The 18,801-nt window shown below is 45.3% G+C and overlaps 1 protein-coding gene across 2 annotated transcripts in view; it reads right to left on the bottom strand.

Annotated features, from left to right (window-relative positions):
• Positions 1–1,331: 1,331 nt before the first annotated feature.
• Positions 1,332–18,801, bottom strand: part of FAM167A (family with sequence similarity 167 member A) — a 33,145-nt gene continuing 15,675 nt past the window's right edge. The window contains exons 2-3 of one of the 2 annotated variants that reach the window (XM_020815232.3): positions 11,011–11,576; positions 1,332–2,983 (exon numbers count right to left, since the gene is read on the bottom strand). In XM_020815232.3, the coding sequence (XP_020670891.3) occupies positions 2,720–2,983; positions 11,011–11,391 (645 nt within the window). In that variant the 5' untranslated portion in view covers positions 11,392–11,576 and the 3' untranslated portion in view covers positions 1,332–2,719. Of the gene's footprint in view, positions 2,984–11,010; positions 11,880–18,801 lie in introns of both variants that reach the window. The other variant, XM_072986711.2, reaches the window with a different exon arrangement.

Consider the following 18,801-nt stretch of genomic DNA (forward strand, 5'->3'; position numbering starts at 1 on the left):
TCAATCTGTTTATGTCAAATTGACCGGCTACAATGGGGTGCTTTGTCTTTTAGCTTCTGTGGGGTGAGCTGGGGGACAAAACCGGAAGGCGCTCAAAGGCTTTCTCACCATCTTGGAACCACAGCTTGGCACCCGCTCTCGTTTCTAAGCGCGACTTCCTCTGCCACCCGGCTCTTGGCACCTTCGTGTTTTTTGGTGTTGATTGAGAAAATGCCGTAGCGCACAGCCACTCGGATCTAAAGCAGACTTGAGGACGCTGAGGAACTCGGGGGGGGGGCAAGACGTTGCATTAATTTATGGAAGGAGAAACCCTGTTCGCACCTGTACATCCTGAGAGATGGATTCCCATTATGATCAGGGCTTAAAATGGAACTTAAGAGAGGTGTAAATGATAGTCTTGAAGATTGATGAGATCACTAGGGAGGTGGGTGTGGATCAGCTGATTATAATTACGATAATGATCTTAGAGCTGCAAAATTGGAAGGGACCCTATGGATCATCTTGTCCAGCCCGGATCAAGGAGGACCAGCGGGGAATCAAACTCCCAACTCAGATGACTAAACCACTGAGCTATCCAGCAGTTCAATGATAACAACAAGCCTTAAATCCATTATAGGGAGCCTCTTACAGTCCAAGGCCAAATTAAATGTTGGGGAGGTTTCTCAGGAGTGATTTCTAGGCCTACAATCAAATGAAGGATCAAAGATGCCATCAAGGTGGTGGCCACATGGTGTCTTATCAGGGACCATGCTGGCCGGGGGATTCTGGGAGACGCAATTCCACCAAATTAGTGTTTCCAAACTCTGGGGCAGGGGGGAAACCACATTTCTTCATATATGGAACAAGATATTCAACTTTGGAAAAATTGCTTGATCCAGGAAGCTGGTGGTGACGACGCCAGCAGCAGCACTGGATTTTGGAAGCTGCCCTCCAGAGAAAGTACCTTTTCTAACCTCTGCTCCTGCCATCTTGTCAGTTTTATTGGAAAGCCCTGATATTTTGGTGATGAAGTGTGCAGTTTAGGTAGTTTGGGTTAGATATGCCCAAGAATCATGAGATCTTTAGGCCATACAGTGGTACCTCACTAGACGATTAAGCCACAGTACAGTTTTTTCGCTGGACGATGACTTTTTGCGATCGCTATAGAGATTGCAAAATGATGTTTCCTATGGGGGAATTTCGCTGGACGATGATTTGGTCCATGCTTCGTGGACCGTTTTTTCGCAAGACGACAATTTTGACAGCTTGGTCCGCACTTCCATTGTTTACTAGACGCCGATTTCACAGCTGAGTGGCGGTTCGCAAAGTGGCTTTCCTATGGGCGATCTTCACTGGACGACGACGACCCTTCCCCATTGGAATGCATTAAACGGGTTTCAATGCATTCCAATGGGGAAACGCTTTTCACTAGACGATGTCTTCACAAGACAGCGATTTCAATGGAACGGATTAACATTGTCTAGCGAGGCACCACTGTACCTCTGTGCTTCACCAGGTTACAGAAAGGCACTGCTTAGCAAAGACCTGAATCTCATCCGGATGGTTGAGCTCTCTCGGAACTTCTTCTTTATTTCTTTCTCACACTACACACACATGGGACAAACTCCTAGAAAGATCTGATGCGGGGGCCAGGAAAATTCTCCAACTTGTGGCAGCTGAATGAAACCAACGACAGAAGGCTGGTTACATTTCTGGTTGTGTACCCGATCACACAATCCAATCAGGAATGCGAGCAGCACCTTATTGTTAGCTTCAACTGAAACTTGCATGACTTCACTTGTGACGGTGTAACGTCCTAATAGTATTTTTGACCAGTGCTTGCGGGGTGGGCATGGGGGTGTATCCCTGACATGCTACCTTGTCACGTGGAAAGGTTTATTCACTTATCATGGGAACAACCGTGGGCACAGGGCCCTACGGATTTTAGTCTGAAGTTTAAAGGTGCTGTCCATGAGACTGAACTTATTTTGCTAACTTGAGTTTGGCATCCCAAGGATGTTCTGCAATGGTCAAAAGATACCCTAGCATGGATTTGGTGCCTTCATGAACTCCAGCCCCCCATGTGTGAATATTCCTGTCGGGGTTACCACCCCCCACATCTGCTACATGAGTTACAGCCCAGAAACAGGTTGACCATCTTGGTGACAGGCAAGTCTAAGGCAACAAAACAAATCAAGAAGTTGCCTCCGTGTTTGAGACGACAACTGATCAGAAAATATTGATAATATTGGCTGGCTAATTTTCAACCCTTATGTCCTGTAAGATGGAAAGTCGTGTCTCTTCACAATAGGAACAAATTTCGCATTGCCTGCTCTTCCTTTCTTCTTCTTATTGTCCAGTCTGGAAGAGCTGAGTGGCTTCACAACCAACGGTGTACATCACCATCTTTCTCGGCCACAATTAAGGAAAGCCCAACACACCATATCGCTCACCGCATCATTATTCAAACCACAGGTGGTGTTTCTGACTGCAAGTCTTAGATGAGGTGGTGCCTGGTCTTCTGACTTTGAGGTGGCCTCTTTGGTTCGTCCTACAACTTCCACCAAAGCCCACCGTAAAGTGATCACCCCCAAAGCCCAGCCATGGGAGGTTTGCAGAAGGAGCAGTCATGCGTGGCATGTTCTCCTCTCTCCTTGTTCTCGACCCTCGCACGTTTCGTCCCACAAGGCAGAGGAAGGCGGCAAGCTTGTCCTTCCTGTGCCTCTTCCCTTCACTTCCTCTAACAAAGCGAGAACCTTCGTGAGTTGATGTTCATCTTCGTCACGCCAATGAGCTTGAGCGGGGCAGACAGGCTGAAGGAGGACGTGAGGGGGAAATCGCAGAGAAGGTCAGAGAGCTCGTCCCTCTCCTCCAGCTCATAGGTGGCATCGTTAAGCATGCGCCGGTGGAGGTGGCACGTCTGCTCAATCTTCAGTTTGTTGATGTCGCTGCGCAAGCGCATCAGCTGCCGGGCCAGCTGCTGGTCCTGGAGGCGCATCTCCATCTGGAATAGCAAGGAAAAAAAGGGGTGGGGGAGGAAAGGGAGGGGATGAGGTGGTGGTGGTGGAATTATGGGCAGGCTTGAGAGACAGTGTGGTGTAGCGCACTGCGGACCAGTTGGGGGGTGGGGGTCCGTGCGTGGATGGGTGGGGAGTGTGCGTGTGGGGGGTGGGGGAAAATTTGTCTTCACAACCCAGTCCTGTTAAGGCCACGGCCCAATACCGGACCATAGATCTGGGGTTGGTGACCCCAAGTGTAGTGGACAGAGTGCGAGATCAGGACTCAGGAGAACGGGGTTCAAATCCCTGCTTGGCCATAGAAACTCACTAGGGGATATCAGAGAGAAAAAGGCAGTCATTGAACATCTAAGGTAACATAAGTCAGAGGTTATTACCTAGAAAGCCCAATATAGCTTGGGTCCAGGCTACCTGAACGATCGTATCTTCCCATATGATCCTTCTAGGCGTTTAAGATCATCAGAGGAGGCCCTCCTCTTGGTCCCATTGCCAACGGAGGCACTGTTGATGGGACCATGAGACAGGGCCTTCTTGGTGGCAGCTCCCAGATTATGGGACGCTCTCCCTTAGTTGGTCAGGCTGCTCCCTCCCCTTTTATCCTTCCACCAACAGCTGAAGACCCACCTTTACCAGCCAGGCTTTTGACCATCATAAATGAGTCCCTGAATGCCTTTTAAAAGTTAAGATAGTTTTAAATCTTTACTTGATTTTAATTATTCAACTGTATTTTAATTTCTACATAGTTTAATTGTTTTTTAAAAATATTTTTAATTCTGTTCTTTTTAATATTGTGAGCTGCCTTGGGTTCCCTTATTGGGAGAAAGGTGGCCTATAAATAAATCAAACAAATAATAAATAAATGCATGTGATGGCACATAACAACGGCAAAGGATTTAAACCCTCACGGTTTCAGTGTGTTCCCCCTTTTGCTGATTTCAAGGGAGGTGGGAAGACTCATCTCTTCCAACTGGTCTTCTCGCCTGTTTGGTTAACTACTGGGATTATCTTTTGCTTTATAGTGTTTTACTGATTAATATAATAATATTGGCTGGATTCCTTGAATGCTGTTGTTTTCAGAGGAAAGACAAGATATATTATAGGTATATGGGCAGGTAGCAATGGTGAACCTACATTTTGGGGACCCTGAAGCTTGAACTGTTATGGGGGGGCCTTTGCAACCAGCAATGAGGTCTGGGTAACCACTGATATCTTCTTTAATGGGGTTGCTCCACTGCAGATCAACACAATTTTTTTGTTGTTCTGGGTTTTTCGGGCTCTTTGGCCGTGTTCTGAAGGTTGTTCTTCCTGACGTTTCGCCAGTCTCTGTGGCCATGGGCATCTTCAGAGGACAGCAATTTTTTTTAATTGGACTAAAGTAGCTTCTGGGGCCCCTCTGGGATTAAAGGCTCTGAAGCTTAAATGTCATTAATTTCATTGGTGATCCACTCTGGTCGGTAGACAGATTTCTAGATAACTAGTTGTAACACCTTTGTAGTGTTTTTTTTTAAGCAAATAAAACACAATTCATGTCCGGGGCCTATTACTCATGCGCGCATTCGTCTTCTGCTATCGGGCAACTGACACCTTCACTTCCTCCCATTTCTGATACTTGACCTAACTTCTGGACATTGGTGATTGCAATTTTGAAAATGGGTTGTTTTAAAAGAAAGCCCATAATCCTTCAGGTGTTCCGTTGGGTGTCTGCCACCTAGTGGCCATCAGGGAGGACAGCACTTCCTGTTGGACTACGCTGCAGTTCCTGTTATGTCATTGCCGTAGTCCCCATGTTGGAGCTTGGAACAAAGTTGCATTGGCAAGTGGAGGCAAGGTGGAAAGGAAGAAGCGGAAAGAATGATGTGCATAATACAGCAAACAGAAAAGTCAACTCAACAGATTCAAAGAATTGAACAAATATACCAAGAAATGGCAAATCCAGTTGGATACAAATTCAATTCTTCAAAAAAAAAAAAAATCCTCCGATTTATGAATGTGGGATATTGTGCTTCTGTATCCATGATTCTGGTGCTGGAGGAGACTCTCGAGAGTCCCCTGGACTGCAAGGAGAACAAGCCTATCCGTTCTGAAGGAAATCAACCCTGAGTGCTCCCTGGAAGGACAGATCCTGAAGCTGAGGCTCCAATCCTTTGGCCATCTCATGAGAAGAAAAGACTCCTTGGAAAAGACTTTGATGTTGGGAAAGTGTGAAGGCAAGAGGAGAAGGGGACGAGAGAGGACGAGATGGTTGGACAGGGTCATCGAAGCGACCAACATGACTTTGACCCAACTCTGGGAGGCAGTGGAAAGACAGGAGGGCCTGGCATGCTCTGCTCCACAGGGTCATGAAGAGTCGGACATGACTGAACAACTAAACAATAACATCCATGATTGAAAATAAATAAAATCAGGAAATGGCCAGATACGGCTTCACAGTATCATGTCCATGTTGCCAGCAGGAAAAAGGCTTCCAAGCTTTCAACAGCAAAGTTCAGAACTGAACATTGATAAGTACCAGTGGCAGCTGGTCTACGGGAGATCCTCTTCTGCTCACCGCCATTGGTAAAGGGATCTTACTCTTTCATCCGTTAACCACTTCTCACCCAAATGTAAAGCAACGGTCAGAGCTGATTGCTGATTTGCCCCGTGGCACAATTTCTATTGCTGCACTTTCGTGCAACAAGAACAGAGTTTGCACATCCCGCTTATGGGTTAAAATGAGACCCTGTTCAAATCAGACTTCTGGATGATCTCAAGCAGGGCTTGGAAAACTGACATTGTGGGCTACAACTCCCCGAATCCCGCTCCCCACCGATCTGGCCATCGGCCAGATTCCCTAGGCGATTCTGGGCGTCGTAGTGCAAGAGAAGAGAGAACTTTTGAAGCTCCTCAAACTTGGTTTAACTTGTCAAAGCGGTCCTTTTATCTTCAAGGTCTCAAGGGGGTTCGCAACTCCCATGGGGATGCATTTGGCTTGCTTTCTAACGAGGATCACATCCTCGGTCGCTTTGAGCCGTAGAGCATCAGAACTTTCCCAGGGAGATCACGCTTCCCTGCGTCTTTCATGGGCCGCTTTCAGGGTGAGAAAGGGGTCTCTCTCTCTCTCTCTTTTTGCTTATGAAATAAAATAAAGAGAGATGGGAGAGGGGAGTTTGGCTTCTCCCTTCTATGGGACAGAAGCACAAAGGGGCAAAGACAAAGCGCTCCGATGCCTGGCAAAAGAAATTACAGGCACAATGTGGGGAAAGATGCCAGGACAGAGCCCCCCCCCCCCCCCCCGTATCCACTGAAGGCTCAGCATCTGATCTCCTGGATAAAGAGCAGAATTCTTCCACAATAAAGTCTCCCTGGGGAATCTGCAAAGATCCGGTAGCGGGGGCACATAATCTGCTTTCTAAAAACCTGCCGCTGAAAAGTGCTTAGTTCTCATCCGTGCAGTTCTGTTTTTCCTTTCGACCAACAGATTCCTCTTCAGGCCAGGCTTTTTTTTTTGAGGGGGGAGGTGAGAATGATTTTCTGGACTACAACCCCTCTGCCAGCATGGTTTAAATGCCGCAGAATTCTGGGACGGACCCTACCGTTGGGAGAGCTTTTGAATATCTGGTGAAATTCCTCTAGCTGAAGGGCAGGGATTCAGAGTGCAGAATAGTTTTAAGTTTCCAAGAGTCGTCCACTCCTTTTTCTCAGTAACGGGCAGTTCCGTACTAACCTATGTATTGTAGCCCATGATAAAACATCATTGGGTTGAGCAGAGGCGGTTAAAGGCTCTAACGGAGGAACTGCATGCAATCAATGGCTATTTGTTGGATGTGTTCAAGGAGGCTGTTCCAAATGGCTTATTTTATAGAACATCCTTCTGTGGTTTACAGTATGAAACCATGCATGGTTTATACTTTTCTGTTTCCACTGATTCGATGGGCCTAGGCTAGTGTCTGCTACATGACGCATCAAGATTTCAGCCAGGAAATTAAATGGTTTCCTGCCACTTGTCCTTTCTTCGTATTCACTCGGCTAAGTTTCATCCTTGGTCAGTTTTTCTGTGAAAAGCTATAAATGTTGACATTGTAATCATGGTCTTTCCCCCCTGCAAACTTGACAGCTAAGCTACTGCAATCAGTAGAGCGCTAGCACTGACTACCAGACGCGGAAAGACAGCGTTGCTGACATTGCTCAAGGTCCTTCTGCCATCCGGGTGCAACATTTTCCCATCTGAATCACACAGGGTTTTATCTGAATCACAACAGCCGATCTGCCTTTCCCACCTTACTGGGAAAGGGGAGCTGGAGCTGCTAAAGGACTGTGGTATTGGTGTGGTGTAGTGGATAGAGTGGCAGACTAGGAGACCTGGGTTCGAATATCCTCTCAGCCACGGAAACTCACTGGGGGAGTGGAACTGGTTAAACCACTCCTTAAACATCTCACATGCCTTGAAAGCCCTGTCAGAGTCATCATCATCATCACTGAACTACAGAGCTGGAAGGGATCCTATAGATCATCAAGTCCAGCCCTTGTCAAAGAGGCACTGTAGGGAATCGAACTCCCAACCTCTGGCTCCATAGAGACCTAAACTACTGAAATATCCAGCAGTTAATAATAATCTTAGAACTGCAAAGCTGGAAGGGACCCTGTGGATGATGGAATCCCCACCCCCTCTTAAGGAGGTTGCTAAAAGTGCAAGGACCACAATCTGAACTGCACTCAAAATAATGGGTTTGGAAGCCTTAGCATTTCCGTTCCTCTTTTTTTTTAAATTAAGGATTTAGCAACCTTTTGCAAAGGTCTCGACCTTTAAGCCAAAAAGAAGCAGCAATTTAGCAATACTATGGGTGGTCCCCACCTGAGTAGATCCATTGAATCAGTGAGAACTTAGTAGTCCAACATTGAATGTATGTTCCATTGATACGAGCCAACATCCTTAAGAGTGAATATTGGATTTAAGCCAGTGGAGTCCAGGAGAAATCAAGATGGACAATTGTCCATCCAAGTCCAGAACTTTGAGCGCTGAGCTCTTACAAGTTGGGCTTTGTGTATTCGTCCATGTTTGCGGTGGTGAATCAAGGTGGCCACTTCGCATCCTTTGAGACGCTCCTCATCCTTCGGTTAGGACAAGCCAGGCAAATTTGGTAGGGCAAAAGGCCCGTTTTCCTGCTTCAGGATTCTCTGAAGGTCACAAAAACCATCCAAAATGGGAAAGGAGACCGAGAAGAGGGATGCAGCTAAAAGTCCTACTTTTTTGTGTGTGAGAGGGGGGGAAAGGATTTTGGAGTATTAAATGATGCAGTCTGTCCTTTGATCTATTAAAAAGGCAAGTCACAACTCCTGGAAGTCTTCAGTAGTTGCAATTCTCTCTTTTACACTGGAGAAAAATGGATTTTAGAAGGCAGAAGACTGCAAAGAAAGTGCTGGATGGTTGCATGAAAACCCACCCCAACATACAGATGTTTTTTCATTTTTGCAGCCTTGCAGGCTGCCTTTAATAGATTCCGCTGGGAGGGACCTTTGTGGGCTCAGGTGACCGTCAATCTATCCAGACCAGAGCCAGCTAATATGTCCTTCCTGCCTCTGATTTCAAAGAAAGTCCCGCCTCTCTAATCAGTGTGTTCCCCACCTCTCTAGAGACTGTTTGAAGACTGTTGCTGAAAGCAGTCGTGTCGTTAAGCTTGCTGTTTGATGTTCAATGTAAGCAATGAAACCTTTTATTCTTTCTCCTACTCATATCTTAGAGTGAGTTATTGAAATTCCAAGTGTCAGTTGATGAGGAAAATGTAAAGGTAAAGGTTCCCCTTGACAATTTTTGTCCAGTCGTGTCTGACTCTAGGGGGCGGTGCTCATCCCCGTTTCCAAGCCGTAGAGCCAGCGTTTTGTCCGAAGACAATCTTCCGTGGTCACATGGCCAGTGCGACTTAGACACGGAATGCTGTTACCTTCCCACCGAGGTGGTCCCTATTTATCTACTTGCATTTGCATGCTTTCGAACCGCTAGGCTGGCGGGAGCTGGGATAAGCGATGGGCGCTCACTCCGTTGCGTGGATTCGATGTTACAACTGCTTGGTCTTCTGACCTTGCAGCACAGAGGCTTCTCGGTTTAGCCCGCAGCGCCACCAAAGGGATGGATTAATCCGGGGAACCTGAGATGGTTCTGCCCTGTGAATCCCTGCATTTCTGCTGTGCAGCTAGAGGAATTTAACTAGAATTTTAAAAAAAATAAACCCTCTGTAATCGTATGATCCTCTCTATTTTGGAAACAGCGCTCCCTAGCAAATCTGCCAGGAGACATTTTCTCTTTATTTACAGAGAGAAGCTCCTTCTCCTCTTCTCTTCTACACAACCACAGAAGAGAAAGCCCTGGATGTGTCAAAAAGGGTGGGTGGGTTGTAGGGTCAAGAACAGTCCGAACCTCTTTGAAATGCATGTCATTTTTATTAGTACCTCCTGCTGAAGGTTGTTTTAAAATTTTGGTTAAAAAGACTGGAAAAAGTAGCGACCAGGAAGAAAGAAGAGGGGGAATATAGGATGAGATGTTTAGATTGTGGCCTTTTTGAGGACAGAGACCTATTTGCTTTTCCAGGGGAGTTCCCCCTATGGCACTGTGTATGTACAGAAGCAAAGGAAAGAGGTGAAAGATTGCCTTGAAGCTCAACCAAACTAAGGGTGCAGGCAGGGGAATTGATCATTTCTGCAGCTAATGGTAATAATTAGCAGTGGGATTATAATGGTAATAATGGCAATGGAAGACAGGAGGGCCTGGCGTGCTCTGATCCATGGGGCCACAAAGAGTCAGACATGACTAAACAACTAAACAAATGGTAATAAGTGAGAGATGAGCAGGAGGAGGAAGAGAATGAACACAATGATGATGGTGGTGGTGGTGTAGAAGAATAAATCAATGTATTTACCTTGCTCCAAGTCACCACCGTGCCATTCCAGAGAAGGGTCAGCCAAGAAGACACAAACAGACCCTGTAGTATAACTGATGCGGCTTATAAATGCCTTCCTACCTGGGTCAACGGTGGCCAAGCCACAAGGTGGTATTTTAATCATTTCATTTTTATTGAATTTTTAATTGAATTTTAATTGTTGTAAGCCGCCCAGAGACCTTTGGGCGGAGTGGGCGGCATATAAGTTAAATAAATAAATAAATAAATAAATAAATAAATAAATAAATAAATAAATAAATAAAAGTGCCCCCAGAAGGACAGACTGGAGAACCACGAATGAGTCGTTGATCCTTTGAGGCTTTCTTGGCAGTTGCCTATTTTGATGAGATTTTTAAGCAAGAATTTCCCCTCTTATTAGTAGGATTTTCTAGCTTCCCGCAAAATCCCCCCTATCGTTTTTCCCGGTGTTTTTATTTTAATTTTCACCTGTGCTTTTGTGTCATAAACTCCTATATTCTGGACAACTCAGAAGACCTTTTGGAGGTAAAATGGCTCCAGAATTGTCATCATTTCCTGCAGATTCGTGTTTGTTCTGGGGGGGGGGAATGTCCACAAAACATGCAAGAAATCCCACAAGGTTTCCTGTGATGTGTCTCGGAGGGGAATCTTTGCTATAGCAAAAATAAAATTCCTTCCCCTTATTACTTCTTGCTGAAAGGCAGAAGCTGCGGGGGCCACACCCCTCTTTTATCTCTAGAAAAACCCTGGGAGGTTTGTTGTAAATCAGAGACGAGTAATTATTATTTATCAATGGTCTACTTCCAAAATATATCATTTAAAATGGCAGCTTAAAAATCTCTAGCAATCACAAAGTGCGTGTGTCTAAACGCACGCATTACACGTACCTAGAATGGCAGATTGCCCTGCCTTACTAAATTATCAACGACCATCAGTCAAAGATTTATCAGTTATTGAACGTCCTTACTAAATGAATCCCACCCACCCCCCTGTTTTCATTCTCCTGGGGTCTAGGCATGCACTTGCTTGAGAGTAGCCCCTCTGAACTTGGAAGAGCACAAGAACCACAGTTCTTGGGTTTCTGTGAATAAAACAGCATTAAAGACTGGCCTGACCCTACTTACCAGTTCATTCCTGAGCCAATGTAAAGCTTCATCAATGTTTCCGAAATGACCGATTTTTTCCGGGGCCAGCACCACTTGCGGTTTGGAAGAGCCTCCGTTGATACGATGACCTTGTGCGTCTCTCAAGGGAAGACTTCCCTGGTTCTTTGGTTTCTCGTGGCGGCCGTCCTCTTCCCTCTCCGGAGTTTGCGGGTGGCTCTTCCATGTCAACCCTTCCAGTTGGGCCTTCCATTCTAAATAAGATGGTCTCCTTGTTTCCAATCTCAGTTTCTGGGTCAACGCTTTGAGGTTCCTCAGGTGGTCATCAGAAGGCGGACTGCCCTCAACCTCCGCATCTCCATGGTCCATATTTCCTTCTATCTGGATTTTTGGTACGGACATCTTAATCTCTGATGGAATGTCCTCAACATCGGTTGAAGACTTGACGGGTCGGGTCCAAGAGATGCAGGCAACGACCGCATCCACTTAAGGATTTCCCAGTCCTCCGTTTCTTGACTGAAGAAACAAACCCCTCCGGGCTTCGCCACTCACTTCAAGACACTCCTTTCCGAATTATGGGAAGCCATCTGAGCAGAGAGAGAGAGAGAGACAAAGACCTGTTGTTTTTTTCTTCTTTTCAGCTGGGAATTGTCAAGGGAAAAAAAAAGGAACGAGAGCCAGTGAGCAACCAGAACTTCCTTATATGACTTGACTTTGAGGAAAGCGGAACGTGAACTCTTCAGAACTTAAATCATCTGGATGAGAGCCTTCGCCGGGGCTGTCTGGCGGTGTTCGAGGGCATGAGCAAACAAGCTTGCTCGCTCTCAGGAGGAACGTTCGGCTACAGGGAGACCTGTCAGGCGCGGCGCCTCGAGCTATGGAGTGGATTACTGAGGATGAGGTCAGAGAAGGGAGAGAAAAAAAAGGAGAGGAGAAATATTATCGGTAGTACAGAGCGTTACACAACTAATAAAACCTGATCTTCTTACCGCACACAACACGTTCTCAGTTTTCTACCACCGGTTCTCAGGATAAAGGGAGGCAGGAAAGTACGGATGGAATGATAGTGAAAAACGGTATCGTTCAGCTCACCCACGGGAGCTGTTTTCACATGCAGGTACAACACCCAACGGCTCTGCCCTCCTTCATAACTCAGAGGTTGATGTGTCAAATGGGCTAAGGGCCAAATTAGACATTATAAGACCGAAGCATAGAACATGCTTTCCGGTGTTTATTGAAACTGATAAATAGTTAGGCCTCACCTTGAGTGTTGTGTCCAATTCTGGACACTACACTTCAAGAAGGATGCTGACAAACTCAAACAAGTTCAGAAGAGGGCGACAGGGAGGATCAGGGGGCTGGAAACCAAGCCCTCGGAGGAAAGGCTGAAAGAACTGGGCATGTTTAGCCTTGAGAAAAGGACACTGAGGGGAAATAGGAGAGCACTTGCCAAAGACTAGAAAGGAGGGGCAGGATCTGTTCTTGATCATTCCAGAGTGCAGGACATGCAGCAATAGGCCAGATTTTGGTTGAAAATCAAGTAAAATCAATCAAATATCAGGAAAAAAACATCTTAACTGTTAGAGCAGTGTGACAATGGAACCAAAGACCTTGGGAGATGCTGAGAACTCCAACGCTGGAGGCATTCAAGAGAAAATTGGGCCACCCCGTGCCAGATATCCTTTCATTTGTCTTCCTGTATTGAGCAGGGGGTTGGAGTCCATGGCCTTCTAAGCCCGTTCCAACTCAATTATTCTGGAATCCTGTAACTTGGAGGGGAAATCCTGTCATTTGTGGTAGAGGAGCAGACGGAGAAATATTTTCCCTGACAGATTTTTTTTCCCACTCAAAAGAGAGCCCATCCCACAGTTTTTGTGTTTTAGGGTATCAGGTGGCAGAGAGGGAATTCCTTCAGCTTTTTTGAGGGGTGGGCATTGAAGCAACGGCTGTTTGAGATTTGCTTCTAAACATAGTTATCTCTCAAAAATTACTAACTGGCACAGCTAGTGAGAACAATGCTATAAAACCAAGGAACATTTAAAAAAAATTTAACATTTTTCTGGGGACATTTTAGAAACATCTTGAAAGGACGGCCATTTTGTAATGACTCCTACATATCCCCCTCACATTATCAGCAGAATAACATTGTACTACTCTGTTAGAAAGTTTTTCCCCCTGATATTCATCCAAAATCCGGCTTTTTGTAGCTTAAGCTTATTATTGCTTGTCCTGCACTCTGGGATGGTCGAGAACAGATCCTGCCCTGTCCTCTGTATGACAGCCTTTCAAGGATTTGAAAAGTACTCTTCTATCTCCCCTCAGTCTTCTTTGCTCAAGTAAATATCAATGGAAATGATTGAAGAGGCAGATTTAAGGAAAGCCTTGACATTTTTATGTTTATCGCAAATATGGGTCAAATTCATGTTAGCTGCTTCAATGACCCTGTCCAACCCTCTCATCCTCTGTCGTCCCCTTCTTCTCTTGCCCTCACATTTTCCCAACATCAAGGTCTTTTCCAGGGAGTCTTCTCTTCTCATGAGGTGGCCACAGTATGGGAGCCCCAGCTTCAGGATCTGTCCTTCCAGTGAGCATTTGGGGTTGATTTCCTTCAGAATGGATAGGTTTGTTCACTTTGCAGTCCAGGAGACTCTCAAGAGCCTCCTCCAGCACCACAATTCAAAAGCATCAATTATTTGACGGTCAGCCTTCTTTATGGTCTAGCTCTCACTTCCATACATCACGACAGGAAAAACTATAGCTTTGACTATTCGGACTTTTGTTGGCAAGGTGATGTCTCTGCTTTTTAAGATGCTGTCTAGGTTTGTCATTGCCTTCCTTCCAAGAAGCAGGTGTTTTTTAATTTTGTGGCTTAATTAACAGTGTCTCCAACATACAGGCTCTCCGTCAGCTGGTCCATGATTGGCGAACATCGGTCAGTATGTAACTAAACAGAAGAGGAGGATTGATCAAAGAAAGCCAAATTCAAATCTCAACTATCCTATGGTTCTAAAAGAAGAGAAAAGAGCCCTTTGGGAACAATCAGATGGTGATTTATCTTGAGTTTTGGAAAACTTTTGGCTCAGTTCAGTTTAACTTGTTTTACGGTGAATATACAACGTACTGGACGGTCATGAACCAGCCCAATTCTTTTCCCGCCAGCATCCACACCTCAGTGGCAGGGCCTCGTGTTTCTTTAGCACAGGTAGGACTTTCTCGATTTTAGTTTGATTTCTGGACAATATCAAGCACTGGAGAGGGTTTCTATGCTCCTTGAAGGTTACGCCACTTCCAAACCAACTGAAGTGTTCTGCCATTTCCTGATTATTTATTTTTATTTTTTTTAAGCAAAATCCACCTGCCCCAAACTCTCCCACAGGGGGAGACAAGAGATGTTTTCATATTTCCAGTCCCCGCGGATGGGTGTGAAAGCGAGATAGTGAAGAAAGTTGACAGGGGGAAAACAAAAATATGGATGAGTCAGAAATGTGGTGCTGGAGGAGAGATTTGCAGATACCCTGGACAAGACAAACAAGGGGATCCTCGATCAAATCGAGGCCAAACAATCTCCGGAGGCAAAAAATGTTGAACCTGAAGCTGCCCTATTTTGAGCATATTGTGAGGAGGCAGGATTCCCTGGGGAATCTCATAATGCTGGGAGTGGTGGAAGGCAGCAGTAAAAGAGGAAGACAAAAATACGATATGGACCGACTCCCTAAAGGAAGCCACAGGCTTGAGTCTACAAGATCTGAGCTGTTGAGGACAGGGACCTTTTGTAGAGCGCTGATGTGTTGTTGTGAACCAACCGGAGAGTTTGTGTGTGCAGTATGGGGCGGTATACACTTTGAAGCAATAAAGAAATAAGCGAGCGAGCGAGCACACACGATGCATGCATGCATGCACACATGAGCAAGCAAGGCAGCCTGGTCAATAAACGATCTTCAAAGTCATGTCTTTAGATCCGAGGGCGAATTCACACACGTTTCAAGTCTCTTCTCTTTTCTCTCTCTCTCTCTCTCTCTAAGGAGAACAACAGCAAAGCAAAATCACTTTCTGGCCTACGTGGGGGAACGTTGCCAAGAATTAATTCTTGCAAAATCACCGCGCCGGTGCTTTAAGGTGTAATATGAGTAATTGGCTAATTCGTCAGCCTGCAAACGCTTCTCTGGGCTCTAGTTATACCAACCCGAAGCCTGTAATTATTCCGGGAGAAACTTTTATGGAAAGAACGCCACTGAATCTTTATAGGGAATCGAGGCCTGTTTCCCACTTATAGCCACTATTGCCTTTCAGCCAGTGACCTTACTGGGGTATTGAATTTTCTTTTTTTCTTTTCTTGAAGGTCACAAGCTATTCTGCAACCCTGCAAATGTTTTTGGCTTAGATTTCCCCCTTTCCAGGTGCATCCATTTATATATAAAAGGACCTTCAAATACTAAAAACAGGAAACAAGGGGGTGGGGTGCAGAGTACAACAAAGTAAATAATTTTTAATTAATTTGTGTAAATTCTTGGGGGGGGTGTTGTTTGTTTTCTAACAAGTTCCATTCTGAATTCACGTACGTCTCTCTGCTGTTTGCCTATTGTTTTCGTTTTTATTTGTCATTTTATTGTGCTTCATGTTACTGTACTAGGATCTCTTTTCTGAATTTTTGTTTGTATTTATTCCTCTATCATACTGTTATTTTTATAGTGGCTCTGCTACTAGTTGGGTGAGGTTGAAAAAGAAATAAAGCAAAATAAAATAAAACTGATAAAAGAAGGGTAGTGAGAAAGGGTATCCTTCTCCAGGCAAGAAAAAATGGAAACAGGATGGTCCTTGAGGGAAACACTACTGTATTTGGTTTGCACTTTTTAATTTATCAATGTTGTCTTAATTAGTTTATTGTTTCTGTCTGGCTGTTGTAAACCGCGCAGAGTGACCTTGGCTGCCAGATGGGAGGTATGTCTGTCAATCAATCAATCAATCAATCAATCAATCAATCAATCAATCAATCAATCAATCAATCAATCAATCAATCAATCAATCTAACTAACTAACTAACTAACTAACTAACTAACTAACTAACTAACTAACTAACTAACTAACTAACTAACTAACATACTGTGTCCAGATCTTCACATGTATGGATAAAAAGAACAGAGGCTCTCTTGTTTCTATTAAACACAGACGTATCCCACCACTAGGGGGAACGTGGTGGCGCTGCGGGTTAAACCGCAGAAGCCTCTGTGCTGCAAGGTCAGAAGACCAGCCGTCATGAGATCGAATCCACAGGGCGGAGAGAGCTCCTGTCGCTTGTCCCAGCTCCTGCCAACCTAGCGGTTCGAAATCATGTACGTGCGAGTTGATAAATAGGTACCACCTTGGTGGGCAGGTCACGGCATTCTGTGTCTAGTCGTGCTGGCCACGTGACCACGGAAACGGTCTATGGACAAATGATGGCTCTACGGCTTGGAGACGGGGATGAGCACCGTGCCCCAGAGTCGGACACGACTGGAGTAAATGTCAAGGGGAACCTTTACCTATCCCACCACTAGTCCACCATCTCCCATCACTGAAAAGTCTGTTCAGAACCTCAATCCCTTCCTTGAATTCTGAAACCTGGAACGGGATTCTCTTAGGACAACCTCGAGGCCAGTCCTACTGTTAGTTTCGGGGGGCAACAACTTCAGGTGGCAGAGCCCCATGGGTGGCAAATTCGCTGTTCAACACGTCCATCCTTCGGCCCCAGCAGCATGTCATCTACCCAGCCAGAGTTCCTGCCCCAAGACCACCCTTTCTCTCTCCTTTTAATTTTATTGAAAACCTTCGTGGTGCCGTGATTCAACTGCAGTGCTGCAGTCAAGACTCTGCTCACAAGCCAAGTACATCCAGCAGTTTGAACTGGGCCTGGAAACGGACCCACGGCCAGTCGGGAGGGTAGGTTGTTATGTGATCCTTGTAACCAGCTGTAGCCAGCAATTTGCCTGTTGCATTCTGGACCTGCTGAAATTTCCGGACACTTTCCAGAGGCAGCCCCACGTAGAGTGCATTACAGTAATCCAGCCGAGATCTAACTAAGGCATGCGTCATCGTGGCCAGATCAGACGAGGATCGGGTGCAGTTGGCGCACTATTGTTTCAAATGGGCCTACTCTAGCAGAGCAGAGCAAGTCATAGTTAGAGCAGACCCATTTAAATCAATGAGAGTTGGGAGGAGTTGACTCATTAAATTCCCATTGATTCCATGGGGCTACTCTGATGCTATTTACTAGGCTAAGCCACAGGATTTGACCCAAAAAGTCTTTTTGCTCCCATGATTTGGATTTCGTTCTTGTACGTCTCCTAAATATCTGCATCTCACCCTGAGATGTGTAACAAGGCAGACAATAACAAAGATTTCTGTGTTCAACGAAGCTTTGTAAATCACTTTTGCTGTTGGCTTCGGAATGTGGTGTTGTTAACGATTATTGGTTTCTTATAGATGGTCCTTCAGCAGTTATTGGACTGCTTCAAAACCACGATTGTGCAGACCTCTCTCCATAGTGACCCAGAATCCGCCTCCCTCCTTTCCTTTTTAATCAAGGGAATCCCCATAAATTAAGATCACCGGCCTTGGAGAATATCCTCTTTTCTCTTTCTTTCCCCATCATTTATTCCCATTCTGGAGGTTAATGGGATCTGTGTTGGCAAATTAATTGTCACCTGTGGGAGCAGGTGAAATTCTCTTTAAGGAAAGAATGAGGATGAATCTGGCCAAGCGTACTTAGTATCAATTAAAATGGATTAGAACCTGTTTTAAGATCTGGATTTAAATGGACTGAAGTGGGCTAAATGTAAATTTACATGGATTGAAATTGATTGAAGAGAGCCACTACAAGGTAGTGGATTCAGTGGTGGATTTATGTTAACTGTTTTTATTCTGTTTGATGTGAGCCGCCCAGAGTAGACATTGTCTAGATGGGCAGGATACAAGTTCAATAAATAGATAAACAAACAAACAAACAAATTTAGCCAGTGGTTCCCAACCTGGGGTCCCCAGATGTTCCTGGACTACAACTCCCAGAAATCCTGGCCGGCAGAGCTACCGGTGAAGGCTTCTGGGAGTTTTAGTCCGAGAACATCTGGGGATCCAAGGTTGGGAACCACTGGACTAAGTGTCAGGAAATCTGGGTTCAAATCTTGCTTAGCCCCAAAAACTAATGGGGAAGGTGGCAATGGGAAACCACATCTTCACAATTTCATATACAGTCGTGCCCCGCTTAACGATTACCCCGTATAACAACGAATCCACTTCAGAATGATGTTTTAATGGGTTTTTTGTTTTGTTTTGGTTTTTTTGCATCCCAACGATCGGTTCCCTGCTTCGGGAACTGATTCTTCGCATTACGACGAACAAAACAGCTGATCGTGAGGTTTTCAAAATGGCCGCCGGCTGCTCAGAATGGCCCACCACTGTTTTTAGGAGGCATTTTTCACAAGACAGGCACCCGAAAATGGCCGCCGTATGGAGGATCTTCGCTGGATGAGCAGGTATTCAGCCCATTGGAATGCATTGAACGGTTTTCAATGCATTTCAATGGGCTTTTTTATTTCGCTTGATGATGTTTTTGCTCTACAGTGATTTCGCTGGAACAAATTAACGTTGCCAAGCGAGGCATACTTCGACAAAACCCTTAAGGCCCCCATGAATTAGAAATTACTTGATGGTGCATAGCAAAATTGATTAAAATTATATCAGTTGAAGCCAATAGAGGTTGGTAGTAGGGGTTTTTTTGGACTACAACCATCCAGAATCTCTCAGCTGGTATAGCCGCTGGCCAAGCTGGCTAGGAAA

Source organism: Pogona vitticeps, chromosome 1 (genome assembly GCF_051106095.1).
Source record: "Pogona vitticeps strain Pit_001003342236 chromosome 1, PviZW2.1, whole genome shotgun sequence".
In the NCBI taxonomy this organism is placed as follows: Eukaryota; Metazoa; Chordata; class Lepidosauria; order Squamata; family Agamidae; genus Pogona; species Pogona vitticeps.